Source organism: Pinus tabuliformis, chromosome 5_1 (assembly GCF_031772625.1).
Source record: "Pinus tabuliformis cultivar Carrire ecotype Pingquan chromosome 5_1, CPIR1, whole genome shotgun sequence".
Lineage (NCBI taxonomy): Eukaryota > Viridiplantae > Streptophyta > Pinopsida > Pinales > Pinaceae > Pinus > Pinus tabuliformis.
Window position 1 is genome coordinate 942,138,335 of NC_142305.1, and position 22,032 is coordinate 942,160,366.

Sequence of the window (22,032 nt, forward strand, 5' to 3'; positions counted from 1 at the left end):
GAGTTGGGCTAACTGCCCATGAGATTTGCGCAATTTTTGGGCAGAGCAGCTGACTGCTACCCATATTTGCACAAATTCTGGGTTGAGGAGCCCTGCTGGGAAAAATTATGCAATTCCTGTTGGGAGTGTTGACTGGCAAGATTGCACAATCTTGGAGCCCAACAGGCTGCCAGATAGGATTGCGAAATTTCTGGAGGGAAGGCTGGTTGCCCTCCAGAAATGCGCAATTTTCTTGGGGAAGATACTCATCCTGCAACTGGACTGAGTCCGGGTGAACGACTTGTGAGGGGAATGCATCAAGTTGTGATCGACAAGCTGCCTTGGTGCAAGCAAGACACTGAAACTTGTGAACTTGATGAAGCAAGACAAGCTGCTGTGAAAAGATGGAAGGGAGGATCCAAAACGAAGCTAAGGCAAAAATTTGGAGGGTGGTTGTTGCCGCTACAACAACATGTTAATGAAAGGACTAACTAAGAGGAGACCGAGTTCATGCTCATGTTTAGTTGGCCTTCAATCTTAATGGTGACTATGAGAAACTTCCCAAGTTCAAATTTGAAGCATATTCTAGTAGTTGCAATAACGATGGAGTTGTTGTAATTAATCTCCAAGTGGGTGATAGTTGGTTGTCGATCTTGATTTTGTTTTTGATTCAATGGAATAAAGATTGTATGTAAATGGGCATACAATTGTAAGACTTGGTTAGACATGTGTATCCATAGTAGATTATTTGTAAAGTCTAGTTGTATACCTAGCTAATTAGGGCCATGTAAGATTTCTAGATACCTTGGGTATGAAATTTGATGGGGGGTAGGAGAAAATTACCTCAAGTCAAGTTTAAAGGGAGGAATGTTGGGTTAAGCTTGACTAGGTGAAAAAATCAAATTTATTTTAGGCAAGCAAGTCGTTTTTGGGCCCATGGTGTTAGTAAATATGGTATTGTGACCATGGATTTCATGTAATGAAGCCTATAAAAATGGTTGGGACAATTCATTATGTTATGGTTGTGTGTCATGAGAAAGAAAGGTAAAATGAGTGGAGACTATATGAGAGTAAAGGTTGTAATAGATGTGTTATAGGTTGTACCCTTCATTTATCTAAAGTGAATGAAGGAACGTTTGACTTTCTCCATGGACATAACCCATATTGCATGAACCACATGTATTTGTGTCTCTTGTGTATTACGTTCTTGTATGCTTTATTTTCAAATTCTTTTTAACTTTAACTGTTTCATGATTATATTCCCAAGGAAAATTTTAGGGGTTAATATTCCTAGGTGGGTTATTTTTCCATGATTTTTCCAAAAAAAAATCCATGATTTTTCCAAAAAAAATCTTCATTTTTTTTTAATTATTCGCCCAATTTTTTAATATAAAATTATTTTACCTTTGAAATCAACAAAATTTTATAGAGACTAAATATAAAAACATTAGAAATTTGAATATTTTTACAAGAGTGAAGGGTTCAATAGATGTGTTATAGGTTGTACCCTTCATTTAGCTAAACTGAATAAAGGAAGGTTTGACTTTCTCCATGGACATAACCCATATTGAATGAACCACATGTATTTGTGTCTCTTGTATTATAGTCTTGCATGCTTTATTTTCATATTCTTTTTAACTTTAACTGTTTCATGATTATATTACCAAGGAAAATTTTACGGGCTAATATTCCGAAGTGGGCTAATTTTTCATGATTTTTCCAAAAAACTTGCCAAAATTTTATAGAGACTAAATATAAAATCATGAGAAATTTGAATATTTTTACAATAATAACAACAAACATTTTGCAGTTTTCAAATCATTAGACATTTGAATATTTTGCCAAAATTTCTAAACTTTAAGATAAATTTCTATCTTTAAAATTTTCCATATTATATACAAATAATATATAGCATTCATTATATTTGAATAGATAATTATCTTAAAATAATATACCAATCCTAGATTAAATTTATATATTTTTAAAAATAGTTGTAGCAAATAAATCAGGTGGGTGGAAGGCAAGGAGATAGGAAAAAACAATTAACATTATAATATTTATTTGTTATATTTAATTGATAAGAGCTACAACAATCATTTTGAAATTCATTCCATACAAAAAATTATTAATTTATTATTCAGTAATAAAATAAATAAAAACATCTCTAGATCGGTTATACTGCGTCTGAGCGCCCTGTGACTGCGACTGCGTCTGAGCGCCTTGCAATCGACCTGCGCTAGCTAGCTGCAGCGGATCGGACATGTCCTCCTCAGCCTCCTGATCCTGCGACTTGCATGCAGAGAATTGGCCGATTTATGGACCCTGTCGGGTGCTGATCCACCAGCCCCTGGGGTTTGATTCAATGGAGGGGTTGGGCTCTCCTTCGCTTCCCCTGCCTCCTCCTCCGAGATCGCTAGCTGAGGCCTTCTCCCAGCTCCTGGCTGGCCTTCCAAAGAAGAGAACATCCGATGCAGCGAAGTTCGTCAAAAAATTAGATGAAATCCCGGAGATTTCTCTTCCTCCAGAAACCCCGATCCAAGTTGCACTGTCGTTAGCTGAACGGGCCCTCATCGGCCAGTTTACAGGGCTATGGCCGTCTCCAAAGTCCACCGAGAGCTGGGTCAATAAGAACTGGGTGCCGCTAATCAAAGAAAATGTCACCTCATACTTTCTGGGGAGAGGATTTTTCCTCTTCGAATTCACATCAAAGGAAGACAAGGAACTGATCTTCCAAAACGGCCCCTACTTCATGGGTCCTCAGGGTCTGTACCTAAACAACTGGACCCCAGACTTTGATCCGACAGTTGATGTACCAAAAGCAGTCCCGGTATGGGTCAGGCTCCCAAACCTCCCGGTTCACTGTTGGAATTGGGACTCACTGAGTCATATCGGAAATGCCCTGGGGAAATTCATAGACCGAGCAAATAACAAGGATCAATATGACTGTGCCAGGATCTGCGTTGAGGTTGACCTGGAGGTGGGATTACCATAGGCCATCACACTAAAGGTCGGAAGTTGGACGCATCTACAGAAACTAGATTATGAACAGGTCCCTTTCAAATGCCGGAAATGTCATGTTTATGGACATTTCACTAGAGACTGCCCCAAAAACAAAGAAACGATGCAAGGGAGGGAGGAAGGATGGAACCAGGTCAAGAGATCCAAAGCTCAATCTAAAAACCAGAAACCGGGAGGCCCTATCGGCAAAGTGACTCAGCAATCTATCGCCCATCAGATACCGACCAAGACTGTGCATGCAAATAAATTTGACCCTATGAGTTCGCAAACAGAGGGCACCCAGGAGATCGAGCCCCAAAAAGAGACAAAAATGGTTCAGGAGACCGAGGTCCACAAATCAGCTCCACCAGAAAAAGGTACCCCCTCAACCTCCTCCAAAGGAGCTGTAGATCTCAACGACAAGAATCTAGAAGCGGCGGAAGAAGAACATGAATCTGAAGAATCAGAAGAGGAAGGAGAAATAGGAGAGTCCTAATCCTCAGTAAGAAGATCTACAAGAGGACGGAAAATGGACAGGGAAAAAAGGGAGCAGGAGACCTACAAAGAAAAACTACAGGGCAGCCAACCAACCTTGGAAAAACTGCTGGCACCAAAGTCAAAGATGCTGAAAAATCAGATCCAAGGCTCCAAGGGAGCCCACCAGAAACACAAATAATGAAGATCATCTCCTGGAACTGTAGAGGTATGGGGAGCAAAGTTAAGGAAGAAGCTATCAGAATTCTAATCAGAGCAGAAGGCCCAGACATACTTCTTGTCCAGGAGACAAAGCTGGAAGACACTGTCTTCCTCCAGTCAAGCAAGAAAATCTGGTATAAAAGTGAAGCAAGAGCCATCTCTGCCCGGGGGGCCTCGGGAGGAATTGGCACTGTTTGGAATATGAGTAAATTTGCAGTTCAATTTGAGGCTAGAAATACCCATTGGTTACTGCTGAAAATGCAGAATCTAGTCACCAAGGAAACCTTCTGTCTTTTCAATGTTTACTCTCCAATCAATATTGGGGAAAAAAAGAACTGTTGGGACTCCATAAGACAACAAGCAGATCTGGCAAACATGGAGAATATAATAATAGCCGGAGATCTCAACCTCACCCTTCATTCCTCCGAAAAAAGGGGAGGCAGCATAGTACGAGATCCAGCTAGGGAATGGGTGGAGGACATCTTGCAGGACTGGGACATGCTGGATATCAAGCCCTCTTCCGGTAAGTACTCTTGGTCTAATAAAAGATTAGGCCCTGGCCATATAGCTGCCAGGCTAGATAGATTCTTTATTCAAAGCTCCTTTTTGCTGCTAGGATTAGAACCAAGAATGCACATTCTGCCTAATAGCACTTCGGACCATAAGCCAATTAAGCTAGAGCTTCTAGCCCATCTGGATCTGGGCCCTATCCCTTTTCGTTTTAGCCCGCTTTGGATTAAGGAACCAGGCTTCATGCAAATTGTCAAAGATAGTTGGAACCAGTCGGTCAAAGGCTCGCCTTTCTATGTATGGGAAGAAAAGCTCAGGAGGGTAAAAGGAGCTCTTAAAAGATGGGCCAAAACTCTGTCCAATCTGGCCACAGATAGAAAATCCTTGAAAACCTTGCTCGACTCCCACCAAAAGAGCATGGAGAAGGTTGTAATCACTAAGGAAGTGATGGACCAGGAATCTCAATTGCAGCAGCGATACCACAAGGTTTTCCTTGCTGAAGAAGAATACTGGAGACTAAAATCCCGCAATCTCTGGCTCAAAGCTGGGGATAGAAACACTGCCTTTTTTCACAAACAAACCTAGGTGAGGAAATGTTTCAACATTATCTCAGAGATTAAAGAAGAGAATGACATCTATAAAGATTTTGAATACATAAAGAAATCTGCGTGTTTACACTTCCAAAGTTTGTATAGTGAGGACAAGGATCAGAATCAAAATTCAGATCTGCTAGATGTGGTACCCTCAGTAATATCTCAGCAAACAAAGGAAAAGCTTGAGGCCAAAATCACCAAAGAGGAAGTGGAAAAAGCTCTTTTTGACATGGATCTGGATAAGGCCCTGGGGCCGGATGGCTTCTCAGCTAGATTTCTCCAAGTCTGCTGGCCGATCATAGAAAAGGACTTGCTCAGAATGGTTCAAAAATCTCAGAATACTCATAAAATAGGAGGTAGCACAAATTCTGCCTTCTTAGCCCTCATCCCAAAGGAAAAAGGGGCCAACACCTTCAACAGATTTCGTCCGATCTCCCTATGTAACACCGGATACAAAATAATCACCAGAATAATTGCAAACAGATTGAAGCCAATTCTCCCTAAAATAATCCCTGAGAACCAAGGAGGCTTCATTCAAGGAAGGCAGATCGTGGATAACTACTTTCTCGTCCAAGAGGCAATTCACTCAAGTCTTCTTCGAAAAGAGCAAGGTATGGCAATTAAACTTGATTTAGCCAATGCATTTGATAGAGTAAATCATAGTTTTCTGTTAAATGTTATGAGCAAATTTGGGTTTGGAGAAAAGTTCATTAAATGGATCCGGGCATGCATTTCGGAGCCGTGGATCGCCCCTTTAGTGAATGGAAGAGCCACTGACTTCTTCAAAGCTTCGAGAGGACTTAGACAGGGGTGTCCTCTTTCCCCTCTGTTATTTGTCATTCAAGCATCCGTCCTCAGCTTCCTGCTAAACAAAAGGATGCAAGATCAAGACATTATAGGATTGTGCATTGCAAGAGGGGCAAAGAACATAAATCATGCATTGTTTGCGGACGACACACTGCTGCTGGGACCTGCCACAATCTCCTCTGCATCAAAATTCAAAGTGGTTTTGGATGATTTCAGCAAGGCCACAGGCAGTGCTGTAAATAAGAGCAAATGCCACATATACAGCTGGAACATTACCCCAAGGGCGCTTTTTGATATCTGAAGATGCCTGGGTTTCGCAGCCTCCTCCTCCTGGTCCTCATTTAAATACTTGGGACTGCCTGTACATCACAAGAAGCTCACAAGAAGCTCACAAGTAAAGGCTGGCTACCACAGTTGGAAAAATTCAAAACAAAAACTCAAGCCTGGGGCTACTCTTGGTTAAATACTGCTGGGAAATCTGTGTTGATTAAATCAGTGCTGCATAACCTCCCTCTATTCCAATTCGCTGGCCTCCTTGCTCCAACAAACATCACCAAAAAAATGGAAGAACATATCCGGAGGTTCTTCTGGAAGGGAGGAAAGCACAAAGAAAAAAAAATCCCTCTTATTAGCTGGGAAATCATAACCAAGCCACTGTGGGAGGGGGGCTTAAAGATCAAAAACCTCTGCCATCAGAATGTGGCAATGGCAGCAAAGATCCTTTGGAAAATCACTTCCCCCAATCCGGGCTGGGCTCAAGTCGCCCTCTGGAAGAAATACTTCAGGGGCCCCCGCACCAGGTGTTTAGAAAACGTCATTCACAGGCCCAATTCAGCATTCCTAAAACTCCATGCTAAAGCTGTTCAGTTAATAACAGCACATTCATTTTGGATCCCAGGCAACGATAAAAAGGTCCGAATATGGAGCGATCGAATCATGAATCAGGAGCCGATCGACAACAGAGTCTCCCTCATCGAACAGCACAGCTGGATGGACAGTGAACGCCTGCGCACATTGTATGACATTTCGCAGTGGAACGACGGCTCCTGGGCAGGATGGAAGCAGTTAGACGTGCCGGATCATTTGGCAAAAGACTGCGCCATGCTCATGGATTGTCTGCACGGTTTGGCGCCCACTCATATGAGAATCAAAGATCAGAAAGGGTGGGGCACAAGCGTTAAAGGATACACCGTCTCGCAAGGTTACAATAAACTGATTGAACGCCCATACGTTCCTCCCAACCCAGCTCCATGGAGAGGCGTATGGCGTATTCCCTCACTGCCTAAGGTCGATTACTTTGCCTGGCAGCTTTGTCACGCTAAAATCCTCACCTACGATACCCTTCAGAAAAAAGGCTTTTATGGTCCCTCCATCTGCCCACTGTGCAGAGATAACGCAGAGATAACGCAGAGATTGATTTACTAACTTACCTTCTAGCTATATCATAATAGGCTGATAATTTGCTTGACGATCTTCCATCGTAACGTTGATCATGGGCATACTTCTTGCCACCTCCCCAACTATGGATGCTTCTTGCATGTTAGCAGTCTATTCAGGTCTGGCACGATTGGGGCAATTCTTATAATAATGGGGTTCCCCACAACCCCAACATTGTAAGGGGGGCTTCTGCACTTTGTTGGGCTCCAACTTGTTGGATGCTTCTGTAAGCTTAGTTTCTTCTTTCCATCTAGTCTTTTGCTGATTTATTCTAGGATGTTGACTTGGCTGACTTTTCTGTGTGTTTTTAAAATTTGCAGATTTAGTGCCTCTAAAATTCTGATAACTCTTTTGCCCTTTCTTCTGGGGCCAACCTTTGCCAGTGTCCCCTTTCTACTTCATATGTTGATAGAAAAGTCAATCTTTTTAAATTGCTTCATCCATGGTCTTGGGATTATTGAATTTTGTTATTTGCTTTAGAAATGTAGACAAATTGCTCATAAAATGTTGTACTTTAGCTTTTTCCTCTCGGATATATGGAACATATCTCAACAAGGACATAAATTTGGTCACATACTCGTCCATAGTTAGTTGCCCCAATTTTAAATCATGAAATTCTTTAGCTTTTTCATCATAGAATTGTTTTTTCGAGTATTTTTGTTTTAAGTATTTTTGAAATTCATCCCATGTCACATCCTTCTCCTCTATCCCTTCCACTGCCTTTACCTCCTCCCACCACAAGGTGGCTTTCCCTTGAAGCTGATAGATAGCCAATTTGGCCTTGAGGTTACTGTCATATTCATAAACTTGAAAATATTTGTTCATATTGATGATCCAAGCTTTCGCAACTTCTTCAACTTCACCATCAAATGTTGGGGGTTTAATTTTTCTAAATTCCCCCTGCAGTTCCAGCTTTTGTTTCTTCTTTTTCCTTTGGTCAGAGACATTACCTGATTCCTCTTCATGGTTAATTTTGTTACCATCAATCCCCTGAGTATGAATTCCTTCTGGAGTATCTTCATCTCAGTGTTGATGTTCCTCGTCATCTCTGATTCTGTGGTCAGGACTGGGTTGAGAAGTTCGATGATTTTGTCTCTCTGAGAGACTTTTTAAAATTTTCTCATGTTCACGCATTAATATTTCATTGTATGTTCTTAATCAAACCATTTCAGCCTGCAATTATAGGATAGTTTCAAGCATCATACTTGTTTGATTTCATTGTTCGGTGCCCAACTCCACCCACATTTATGGGTTTGCTTTAGGATTTGGTATAGAACCTGATTCTACTGTTGGCATTGGTGGGAAATTGCCTCCAACTTCTCTCCTCATCATGATCTATTTACCTTCACTCTCTCTCTCTTTCTCTCTATGCACATCAACACAATCGATCATTACTACAGTTGCCCAATCAGGTCACAATATTGATAATCGTGCTATGATACCACTTTTAACAGACATCCATATATAAAAAAAATTAATAACCACAACATTTAAAACTACCATAGTACTAAAAGCTGGTTTTATTTACCCATCCTTAAATTATTTAAATTTTACGCTAATCAACGTTACATTATAAGCAATAATACATTTCATATCATGGTGAAGAGGTTTCAAATCACAAGGTTAATAATTAAACCCTACCTAAGGATGTACATCCGACTTATTATTTATTTGATTCTCGGTACTCGTATCTAGAAAGATCTTAAGTTCTGGGACACATGGCATTCGACACATCGTGTGATGATCCATCTTCTATTCGACAGTCAGAAATCTTGAGGGTTAGTTGAGGTAACCAATTCCCTCTCCCGACGCTGAGGTCAAAGTTCATTTGGTCACTAAGCGCTAGGGTTTAGCTTCTCTGCAACCTCGTAGGGTTTTCTCCATAGCCATGAAGGTTACCATTATGGAAGTTTGTTCCGCTTGCAGGTATACTGAACCCTTTGACTATTGATATTCCTATGAAGATTAGGCTTTTGTTCTTGTTGCGTTAACAATTTTATATATATTTATGGAAGTCCTAATCAGATGCACCGATGGTGCAGGTGGCTCTTACAATTTTCGGGTTCGAATCCACCAACGAAAGAGGGTCTATTGTCAGCACTTGTTCAAGTAACAATTGGAAGCTATATTTTTGAAAACATTGGTCTTGAATTTTGGCTAAAGAGGAGTTTGTGGGTGTAATGGCAGGGTCTCGCTTTGATAGACACAAGTGTGCACTGCGACTCCAAAGCCACTCCACAGGTATAGTAATGTCATTGAAGCTAGTTTTTTTTTAATGTTTTCAACTGGGAATTTCTCTCTAACCACATTCTTGTCTCTTCCGATAGGTAGGGTTTTAACCTAGAACTCCTTTTCTAGATGAGTCAGGTCCCTTGAGAAGCATCCACTTATGGTTATGATATTTTGTGTTCCAGGTTGGTTTACCTTAAACATTGAGGGTTTGGCTTTATGCTTCTAATCACATAGGTCATCAAATGATATTTTGGAGACATTTTGTTTAGGATTAGTCTATGGCCAACTATGCCAGTTGTTTCATATGTTAATTATTTTGGTCATGTTGGTGTTTCATAGGCCAATATCATTCGTCCATGCCAATGGTTTAAATGTATTTCTTTTGTGGCTTGAGTCCTCGCATAGTATTCAGATTGTGATGTTATTATTGAATTGAGACTCAAATGGGAGATTTCGGCTCTTATAACAATATATTTAATGAAGATGTGTTTCCTTTCTAACTGGAATAAATAAATTACTGGCAATAACTATTAAATTAGCCAAGACAATTTATATTCCCCTATTCTGGAGTTTTCGTCTGTTTATTTGTTTTGGGTTTTCTCTTTACCGGTTCCACTGTATCATGCATCTAATAGTTCTTATGGGTTCCAATTGTAATATGCATCAAATGGTTCTTTACGGATTTCTCTTATCTATTTATGGTTCTTTACAGATCTTTCATAGATTTTCAACTATGGTTGTTCATGCACCAGAGTGCGAGGGTTTTGTTCTTTTGTTTACTCATTGCAAGAGTTTGGAAACCATTCTAATATGTTCAGTTATCATCCATGGTCATTTTACTCTATTGCTTAAAATCACTGTATTGAATAGTTGTTGATATTCCAATGTTCTTTGTCCTTTGTGTCAACATAGAATTTTCATTTTCTAGTTACGAAATACTTATATCAGTTCTTATATAAGTTTCTTTTATTCAACCACTTCATCCCTTCAATTGATTAATGTCAACTGTAACTCGACGAAGTTGTTCAGCCCCTGATCGGGATCTAATTGCTATAGTCCATTATTTTGACTTCTGAATGTGAGAGTTTAGTTAAAAGGGGTTTGTTTGTCCAACAACTCACCATATCCACAACTGCTTCTTGGTTTTACTCCCATGCTTTCATATTTACATAGACATTTGAATTATTACCGTTATTCTAGACTCTACTGTGTATTCCTTTCAGTTCTTGGTTAGACTCCTAATCATTAATAAATATATACACAAAGTTTTAACTAATACTTACAGTCGATCTTTTCTCAAGAAAATAGGTTCTATAATTCAATATGTGTTTAAGAAAACAACTATTGTCCAAGCACATAATAGGTTTAAACTTTAACATGAGAAGGTTTAAACTTTAACATGAGAAATTCCTTTCTCATTAGAACTAAAGCTACCAGAAGGTACCATAATTACTCGTCATTAACAAATGATGAAACATAAGGAAGTGTTATACACTTATCTTCCCAAAATCCTACTATCAGTACAAATTCTTCAGTAAAATATCACCACCCAGCTATGAGATTGACAATTATGTCCTCTCTCTCCTCCGATCCTTTTCCTCACCAGACCATTTTAGAGAATTAAATCTCCAACTTAAGGTAACTTGTATCTGGGCCTCAAGAGCACAATATGTTGGAAATAATACTGAGAGGTGGGGGGAGAATCAGTATTATCAGATCAATAAAACTTTTTCAATGCTCAAAAACATATACGCTACTTCAGTTAAGTGAACCCGCGTGTACACGCTGCTGTGTCTAAAGCAACTAGCGTATATCCAGAAATCTTATGATTCAGTTAGCTTATCTTCAGTAAATGCATCAGAACATTATTAACCATATTAACAGTAAACAGGTGCAGTATAACAGAACAGATCATCACACAAAAGCCACACACATGAACACAAAGATATAAGGTGGAAACCCAATGTGGGTGAAAACCACCTGCTGCAAGTCATCTCAATCTTCTTCTTAATAAGAAAATACTTTTACAATATTTGTACTGGTGCAGTCTTATACCAGTACGGGAGCTACAACCCCCTTTGCTTTTGTACTAGCCGATCCATTTACTAGTACACAGGCTGCTACCTGCTACAATGCTCCAAAGATCTCCCTTAGCTTTTGTACTAGCTTAGATACTAGTACGTAGGTGCTTGCATACAATCTTCTTTCCTCCAGGTACCACGTTTCATCAATTTTCAGACTGGATACACTGAAGCACAACACATAATCTGAAAGGCCACACTTCATCCAATTTTCATACTGGACCCATAACTATCATTGAAGCTCAAAACAATCATCAAACTCTGAATCACTGAAACCCTGTTAACAACACCGTCACCAGAACACAGAGCAGACACAGAACTCTGTAATAACCATCAGACCCATCTGCAACTTCAAGTATCAAGCTTTACAATGTATACGCTACTTAGATGAATCAAACCCGCGTGTATACGCTCTTTCGCCAAAGACAACCCGCGTACAGATCTAAAAATAATTTCTCATAACTTGCAGCTGTACCATACATCAATCATACTCATAATACTTATAGAATAATACATGCGTCAGTATGTAGATCTAGAATAAGCATCATAAAGATAGTTCATTTCAAACCATTTGATCCCGATCTCTCCTTAGATCTTGCTCTCCATCAACCGATGAGATCTCTCCTTAGCTCAGATCAAGCAATGCATCATCAACCCATAACCTGCATACTGGATCTAATGCTTCATCATATATTCAAGACATTTCAGATGCACTTGCCTAATGATTTCCTTCTCCTTATATAGCCTTAGGCCTTGTTCAATACCAAGAGCCAAAACCATAGAAATCCAATACCATCAACTTCAAAACTAGGGATCAACACGTCCGTCGAGACACCAAAGTCCAAAACCATAGGCACAACTTCCAAGGACTAACCGCTATGGACCAAAGGTACTTTTCCACATACACGCACTTTTACTGAAGCCAACCTGCGTGTACACGCGACTTGGGCTTAACGAACCTGCGTGTATGAACTTTCTCTTCTTCTTATAGTCTGATCATCAATTCCTTGCTGCTGACCTTCTGTACTATGATTTGTCATCAGTGTGGTTTGCCATCAAGGACAACACTTATCTCATAATGCCAACAATCTCCCCCTTTGGACTTGATGGCAAAGCTAACTTGTCACCCTTAGAATTATCATCTGATTCCTTTGAGCTGTCCTCCATCAGTCACATCTGATATCTCTTCTGAAGATTCATCCAGTTATACATAAGTGAGATATTCTTCTATGAGAGGGTTGCCATCAAGTACAACACATGCATCATAATGCCAAAAATCTCCCCCTTTGGACTTGATGGCAACAACATCAAATCACTCTCCCCCTTTGACATCAAGGGCAAAGGGTGGACCAATATATTCTCTTCCATTGCTGAATCATTCCACTGTCCATACTCCCCCTGAGTACCTGCTGAAATCTCTGAATAATCTCCCCCTTTGTATATGCCAAGGTGTACCAATCTGTCCATGCTCCCTTTGAGTACATGCTGAATCTCTGTACCGCTGAAGTGTGTTGTTCATGCTCTTCCTGACTGTAGGAAAGATCTGCAAAAGATGTTCTTCAAGAAGAACATGACTCTATACATCATAAAGGGCCTTCCTATCACCAAAGACTCATACATACATCCATTCCCAACCATGTGGGGACATACTAGAATTGACTCATCCACCCAACCAAGTGGGGATACATCAAAAGTTTACACATGATAAGGCAAGAGCATTACATTTTCATCCCAGGCATAGTGGGAAAACCAACATAGGCCGTTACATGACCTTGACACCATGAAAGAGAGACCACAAAAGAGATATATGACATAGAGACGAAAGAACTAGACCAAGACTTATGAAAGTCACTAGCAGCATCTGATAAGCACCATTCAGATCAGCAACCAATAGATCCTTCTGTTCTCCTTTCGCCTTTGTTCCACCTGAAATTAACAACAAATGTGAACTAGAACCAAAAGCTTTAAGATAATGCCAACAATGCATCATTGGAAGATTATCTGCTCCCCCTGAACCTGTGCTAGATGATCTCTGTCAGACCCATATCAGACTTTCTGCAACCAACATCTGTCCCTGCTGATTTCCTTCAAAACTCCATATACACGTCTGCATCCTTTTAAACAAGCGTATATACGCGGATATGCCTTATGAAACTCGCGTACAACTATTTTCATATCAGCAACCTATAAATGTCCTGCAGCAAGGTATGTTTGAACATAGATGTCAACTCCTCCTTTTAAACATCATCATGAAATCATTTACATTACATGTGAAGCCACCATAGCCATTACATCAACGTCAAGATCTACATGATCCAAGTATCATTACTTGGGAACATCTGCATCAACCAACATATGTAAGTATAAACCTATCATCATATAGATACGAACTCATCATCATGTCTCCAACAAAGTGACTTTGAGGAGTCATCCATGTATCAGCACTATGTATCTTGATATCAAACTCTTTTGACAAAGCTTCTTGATATCAGCATCAGCAACAATCCTTATCCACATGAGTGCCTGCATCATAACTGTATGATCTTTATGCATATGACAACAGCAGTATATGAGTGACTCATCATTAAGTGAGGAAGATGTGTATTCAAGCTTTGTACTTCTCCTTGTCCTTATGAAGATTACCATGTAAGCACTATATATGCATCATCAAAGAATCAATCATAAATCTGATCTGAACATCTTCTATGTAACTTCAAGAATCATATGAGAGTTTATCATAGACAACTCACAACCACATCATAGCAAGATATATCATTTATCCATATAAGAATCATCACCAAGGATTATTAACCATAATGCCAACAATGAATTACTAAAGGCATATGCTCCCCCTCAACCAGTGCCATTTGTTAGATCTGATCATGCATATATCAGCAGTAAGCATCAAAACATCTTCATCCTCAAGTTAGGATCAAAACACTTCTAGACATCATACAAGTAACAAAACATTTCCACACATCCTCAGCAGACTGTAGCTATTAACCAATAGAGCAAATAATGGACTGAATCATATCAGATCCCTTTTCTGAGCCTGTCCCCACTGCTTTTCCTCAGACTGACATATACGCGACTTTGCAGTGTCTAACTCGCGTATATACGCGACTTCCCTTTAAGGAACTTGCGTATGAGATTCAGGACACTGAAGTTTTACACTTTCAGCTCCCCTGAGTCTGATATGTCTGTGCTGTGTTGTGTCTCAGTACATTGTGCTGACTGTACTTCCTTCTTCCTCCATATCTTCAAGTGTGATGAGGTTTTCTCCTTTTGGTGTGATGTCCATCCTTTGTTCCTGCATTCCTTTGCTATATGTCCAAGCTTGTTGCATGCATAACATCTTACATGTTTCATATTCCTCCTGTAGCAATCAGCAGCTTTGTGACCAAACATATTGCAAGAAAAACAATATCCATTAAAGTACCTTGAATGTGATGATCTTTCTACATGATGGTCTTGAACCCTTCTTCTTCCACATCTAGCTGCAACATGTCCAAGATTATGACATACATAACATTCAACATAATTCATAGGAGGAGTAAAAGATTTTCTTTGAGGAGTCTTTTTCCTTGATTGTTGATGGGGTTGACCTTTCATCTCCTTGTTGATCATTTTAGTTTTCTCTTTAGAGTTCCTTGCCTCACCTTGTGAGCTAGATTCACCTTCAACAGATTCATGAAAACCAAGACCAGTCTTGATTGCAGGAGACCTTTGACTACTAAGAATATCATCCAAGGCTTTAGTACTATCTTGAAATCTCAAAAGTTTATCCTTTTCTTCTAATTTACCTTTCAAGATATTTACCTCAACTTGAAGCTGTTCCTCCTTTTCTAGACATTGCTTCTTCATGTCTTCTCCATCTTTTCTTCCTTCTTCCATTTGTTGCCTTAGATTGAGTATCTCCTTTTCTTGCTTTTCATACAGATCCTGCTGAATTTGACGAACTCTGAAGGCACATTCCAACTGTGATTTTAAGCTGATGACTTCGTTGTCTTGTTTTTCAATTGCTTGGTGTAGATCTTCATTCTGCTTCTTGGATTCTTCAAGATCTTCCTTTAGTGAGAGGATCGTAGCTTCAAGATTTTCATAGTAGCTGGATCTATCTTTGAGTTTCTTGATGGTTGTGCTTCTTTCGTTGACTTCTTTTCTTAATGATGTCACTTCATGCTGCAATTTTTGACATTGGTCTTCCTTGTCCTTGAGTAGCTTTCTTACCTTGTTTCCTTCTTCTAGTTGGGCCTTTAGTTTGGTAACTTCTTCTTTGAAAGCACATTCCCTTTTGTTCAATAGATCTTGTTGATCTTTAACTTTGTCTGTAAGCCTTCTAAATACTGCCTCTATTTGATACTTTTCTTGCTCACCCATAAAAGCATGTTCAGTAGTTTCACTATCACTTCCATCACTTTCACAAGGAAATATAGCAGGAACATCAGAGGATAACACATTCATACCTGATAATGATTCTGAATCTGATTCTGAATCTGAAGAACTTCTTATACCTAATCCCCAATCGACTCTCCCACTGTCATAGTCCTTCTGAGATGTCTTCTTCTTCTTATGAGCATTCTTCTTAAGCTTCTTTCCCATTGTTCCACGGATCTCCTTCAAGCGATCAAGCTTCTACCAAAGGACCTGCTCTGATACCAATTGTTGGAAATAATACTGAGAGGGGGGGGGTGAATCAGTATTATCAGATCAATAAAACTTTTTCAATGCTCAAAAACATATACGCTACTTCAGTTAAGTGAACCCGCGTGTACACGCTGCTGTGTCTAAAGCAACTAGCGTATATCCAGAAATCTTATGATTCAGTTAGCTTATCTTCAGTAAATGCATCAGAACATTATTAACCATATTAACAGTAAACAGGTGCAGTATAACAGAACAGATCATCACACAAAAGCCACAGACATGAACACAAAGATATAAGGTGGAAACCCAATGTGGGTGAAAACCACCTGCTGCAAGTCATCTCAATCTTCTTCTTAATAAGAAAATACTTTTACAATATTTGTACTGGTGCAGTCTTATACCAGTACGGGAGCTACAACCCCCTTTGCTTTTGTACTAGCCGATCCATTTACTAGTACACAGGCTGCTACCTGCTACAATGCTCCAAAGATCTCCCTTAGCTTTTGTACTAGCTTAGATACTAGTACGTAGGTGCTTGCCTACAATCTTCTTTCCTCCAGGTACCACGTTTCATCAATTTTCAGACTGGATACACTGAAGCACAACACATAATCTGAAAGGCCACACTTCATCCAATTTTCATACTGGACCCATAACTATCATTGAAGCTCAAAACAATCATCAAACTCTGAATCACTGAAACCCTGTTAACAACACCGTCACCAGAACACAGAGCAGACACAGAACTCTGTAATAACCATCAGACCCATCTGCAACTTCAAGTATCAAGCTTTACAATGTATACGCTACTTAGATGAATCAAACCCGCGTGTATACGCTCTTTCGCCAAAGACAACCCGCGTACAGATCTAAAAATAATTTCTCATAACTTGCAGCTGTACCATACATCAATCATACTCATAATACTTATAGAATAATACATGCGTCAGTATGTAGATCTAGAATAAGCATCATAAAGATAGTTCATTTCAAACCATTTGATCCCGATCTCTCCTTAGATCTTGCTCTCCATCAACCGATGAGATCTCTCCTTAGCTCAGATCAAGCAATGCATCATCAACCCATAACCTGCATACTAGATCTAATGCTTCATCAGATATTCAAGACATTTCAGATGCACTTGCCTAATGATTTCCTTCTCCTTATATAGCCTTAGGCCTTGTTCAATACCAAGAGCCAAAACCATAGAAATCCAATACCATCAACTTCAAAACTAGGGATCAACACGTCCGTCGAGACACCAAGGTCCAAAACCATAGGCACAACTTCCAAGGACTAACCGCTATGGACCAAAGGTACTTTTCCACATACACGCGCTTTTACTGAAGCCAACCTGCGTGTACACGCGACTTGGGCTTAACGAACCTGCGTGTATGAACTTTCTCTTCTTCTTATAGTCTGATCATCAATTCCTTGCTGCTGACCTTCTGTACTATGATTTGTCATCAGTGTGGTTTGCCATCAAGGACAACACTTATCTCATAATGCCAACAATCTCCCCCTTTGGACTTGATGGCAAAGCTAACTTGTCACCCTTAGAACTATCATCTGATTCCTTTGAGCTGTCCTCCATCAGTCACATCTGATATCTCTTCTGAAGATTCATCCAGTTATACATAAGTGAGATATTCTTCTATGAGAGGGTTGCCATCAAGTACAACACATGCATCATAATGCCAAAAATCTCCCCCTTTGGACTTGATGGCAACAACATCAAATCACTCTCCCCCTTTGACATCAAGGGCAAAGGGTGGACCAATATATTCTCTTCCATTGCTGAATCATTCCACTGTCCATACTCCCCCTGAGTACCTGCTGAAATCTCTGAATAATCTCCCCCTTTGTATATGCCAAGGTGTACCAATCTGTCCATGCTCCCTTTGAGTACATGCTGAATCTCTGTACCGCTGAAGTGTGTTGTTCATGCTCTTCCTGACTGTAGGAAAGATCTGCAAAAGATGTTCTTCAAGAAGAACATGACTCTATACATCATAAAGGACCTTCCTATCACCAAAGACTCATACATACATCCATTCCCAACCATGTGGGGACATACTAGAATTGACTCATCCACCCAACCAAGTGGGGATACATCAAAAGTTTACACATGATAAGGCAAGAGCATTACATTTTCATCCCAGGCATAGTGGGAAAACCAACATAGGTCGTTACATGACCTTGACACCATGAAAGAGAGACCACAAAAGAGATATATGACATAGAGACGAAAGAACTAGACCAAGACTTATGAAAGTCACTAGCAGCATCTGATAAGCACCATTCAGATCAGCAACCAAGAGATCCTTCTGTTCTCCTTTCGCCTTTGTTCCACCTGAAATTAACAACAAATGTGAACTAGAACCAAAAGCTTTAAGATAATGCCAACAATGCATCATTGGAAGATTATCTGCTCCCCCTGAACCTGTGCTAGATGATCTCTGTCAGACCCATATCAGACTTTCTGCAACCAACATCTGTCCCTGCTGATTTCCTTCAAAACTCCATATACGCGTCTGCATCCTTTTAAACAAGCGTATATACGCGGATATGCCTTATGAAACTCGCGTACAACTATTTTCATATCAGCAACCTATAAATGTCCTGCAGCAAGGTATGTCTGAACATAGATGTCAACTCCTCCTTTTAAACATCATCATGAAATCATTTACATTACATGTGAAGCCACCATAGCCATTACATCAACGTCAAGATCTACATGATCCAAGTATCATTACTTGGGAACATCTGCATCAACCAACATATGTAAGTATAAACCTATCATCATATAGATACGAACTCATCATCATGTCTCCAACAAAGTGACTTTGAGGAGTCATCCATGTATCAGCACTATGTATCTTGATCTCAAACTCTTTTGACAAAGCTTCTTGATATCAGCATCAGCAACAATCCTTATCCACATGAGTGCCTGCATCATAACTGTATGATCTTTATGCATATGACAACAGCAGTATATGAGTGACTCATCATTAAGTGAGGAAGATGTGTATTCAAGCTTTGTACTTCTCCTTGTCCTTATGAAGATTACCATGTAAGCACTATATATGCATCATCAAAGAATCAATCATAAATCTGATCTGAACATCTTCTATGTAACTTCAAGAATCATATGAGAGTTTATCATAGACAACTCACAACCACATCATAGCAAGATATATCATTTATCCATATAAGAATCATCACCAAGGATTATTAACCATAATGCCAACAATGAATTACTAAAGGCATATGCTCCCCCTCAACCAGTGCCATTTGTTAGATCTGATCATGCATATATCAGCAGTAAGCATCAAAACATCTTCATCCTCAAGTTAGGATCAAAACACTTCTAGACATCATACAAGTAACAAAACATTTCCACACATCCTCAGCAGACTGTAGCTATTAACCAATAGAGCAAATAATGGACTGAATCATATCAGATCCCTTTTCTGAGCCTGTCCCCACTGCTTTTCCTCAGACTGACATATACGCGACTTTGCAGTGTCTAACTCGCGTATATACGCGACTTTCCTTTAAGGAACTTGCGTATGAGATTCAGGACACTGAAGTTTTACACTTTCAGCTCCCCCTGAGTCTGATATGTCTGTGCTGTGTTGTGTCTCAGTACATTGTGCTGACTGTACTTCCTTCTTCCTCCATATCTTCAAGTGTGATGAGGTTTTCTCCTTTTGGTGTGATGTCCATCCTTTGTTCCTGCATTCCTTTGCTATATGTCCAAGCTTGTTGCATGCATAACATCTTACATGTTTCATATTCCTCCTGTAGCAATCAGCAGCTTTGTGACCAAACATATTGCAAGAAAAACAATATCCATTAAAGTACCTTGAATGTGATGATCTTTCTACATGATGGTCTTGAACCCTTCTTCTTCCACATCTAGCTGCAACATGTCCAAGATTATGACATACATAACATTCAACATAATTCATAGGAGGAGTAAAAGATTTTCTTTGAGGAGTCTTTTTCCTTGATTGTTGATGGGGTTGACCTTTCATCTCCTTGTTGATCATTTTAGTTTTCTCTTTAGAGTTCCTTGCCTCACCTTGTGAGCTAGATTCACCTTCAACAGATTCATGAAAACCAAGACCAGTCTTGATTGCAGGAGACCTTTGACTACTAAGAATATCATCCAAGGCTTTAGTACTATCTTGAAATTTCAAAAGTTTATCCTTTTCTTCTAATTTACCTTTCAAGATATTTACCTCAACTTGAAGCTGTTCCTCCTTTTCTAGACATTGCTTCTTCATGTCTTCTCCATCTTTTCTTCCTTCTTCCATTTGTTGCCTTAGATTGAGTATCTCCTTTTCTTGCTTTTCATACAGATCCTGCTGAATTTGACGAACTCTGAAGGCACATTCCAACTGTGATTTTAAGCTGATGACTTCGTTGTCTTGTTTTTCAATTGCTTGGTGTAGATCTTCATTCTGCTTCTTGGATTCTTCAAGATCTTCCTTTAGTGAGAGGATCGTAGCTTCAAGATTTTCATAGTAGCTGGATCTATCTTTGAGTTTCTTGATGGTTGTGCTTCTTTCGTTGACTTCTTTTCTTAATGATGTCACTTCATGCTGCAATTTTTGACATTGGTCTTCCTTGTCCTTGAGTAGCTTTCTTACCTTGTTTCCTTCTTCTAGTTGGGCCTTTAGTTTGGTAACTTCTTCTTTGAAAGCACATTCCCTTTTGTTCAATAGATCTTGTTGATCTTTAACTTTGTCTGTAAGCCTTCTAAATACTGCCTCTATTTGATACTTTTCTTGCTCACCCATAAAAGCATGTTCAGTAGTTTCACTATCACTTCCATCACTTTCACAAGGAAATATAGCAGGAACATCAGAGGATAACACATTCATACCTGATAATGATTCTGAATCTGATTCTGAATCTGAAGAACTTCTTATACCTAATCCCCAATCGACTCTCCCACTGTCATAGTCCTTCTGAGATGTCTTCTTCTTCTTATGAGCCTTCTTCTTAAGCTTCTTTCCCATTGTTCCACGGATCTCCTTCAAGCGATCAAGCTTCTACCAAAGGACCTGCTCTGATACCAATTGTTGGAAATAATACTGAGAGGGGGGGGGTGAATCAGTATTATCAGATCAATAAAACTTTTTCAATGCTCAAAAACATATACGCTACTTCAGTTAAGTGAACCCGCGTGTACACGCTGCTGTGTCTAAAGCAACTAGCGTATATCCAGAAATCTTATGATTCAGTTAGCTTATCTTCAGTAAATGCATCAGAACATTATTAACCATATTAACAGTAAATAGGTGCAGTATAACAGAACAGATCATCACACAAAAGCCACACACATGAACACAAAGATATAAGGTGGAAACCCAATGTGGGTGAAAACCACCTGCTGCAAGTCATCTCAATCTTCTTCTTAATAAGAAAATACTTTTACAATATTTGTACTGGTGCAGTCTTATACCAGTACGGGAGCTACAACCCCCTTTGCTTTTGTACTAGCCGATCCATTTACTAGTACACAGGCTGCTACCTGCTACAATGCTCCAAAGATCTCCCTTAGCTTTTGTACTAGCTTAGATACTAGTACGTAGGTGCTTGCCTACAATCTTCTTTCCTCCAGGTACCACGTTTCATCAATTTTCAGACTGGATACACTGAAGCACAACACATAATCTGAAAGGCCACACTTCATCCAATTTTCATACTAGACCCATAACTATCATTGAAGCTCAAAACAATCATCAAACTCTGAATCACTGAAACCCTGTTAACAACACCGTCACCAGAACACAGAGCAGACACAGAACTCTGTAATAACCATCAGACCCATCTGCAACTTCAAGTATCAAGCTTTACAATGTATACGCTACTTAGATGAATCAAACCCGCGTGTATACGCTCTTTCGCCAAAGACAACCCGCGTACAGATCTAAAAATAATTTCTCATAACTTGCAGCTGTACCATACATCAATCATACTCATAATACTTATAGAATAATACATGTGTCAGTATGTAGATCTAGAATAAGCATCATAAA

The 22,032-nt window shown here is 39.6% G+C and overlaps 1 protein-coding gene and 1 long non-coding RNA gene across 3 annotated transcripts; both read left to right on the plus strand.

Annotated features, from left to right (window-relative positions):
- Window positions 1–3,681: 3,681 nt before the first annotated feature.
- On the plus strand, window positions 3,682–4,767 carry LOC149167878 (uncharacterized). Its single transcript, XM_089430617.1, has one exon. It carries the CDS (start codon window positions 3,682–3,684, stop codon window positions 4,765–4,767), a length of 1,086 nt encoding a protein of 361 aa, XP_089286743.1.
- Window positions 4,768–8,717: 3,950 nt separating this feature from the next.
- Window positions 8,718–9,799, plus strand: LOC149167879 (uncharacterized). Of its 2 annotated transcripts, none has more exons than XR_016260584.1 (4): window positions 8,718–8,945; window positions 9,062–9,105; window positions 9,207–9,260; window positions 9,591–9,799. It is a non-coding gene; the product is annotated as an uncharacterized LOC149167879 (long non-coding RNA). The 2 variants fall into 2 exon arrangements; XR_016260583.1 differs by having other exon boundaries at window positions 8,726–8,945; window positions 9,434–9,799.
- Window positions 9,800–22,032: the final 12,233 nt, after the last annotated feature.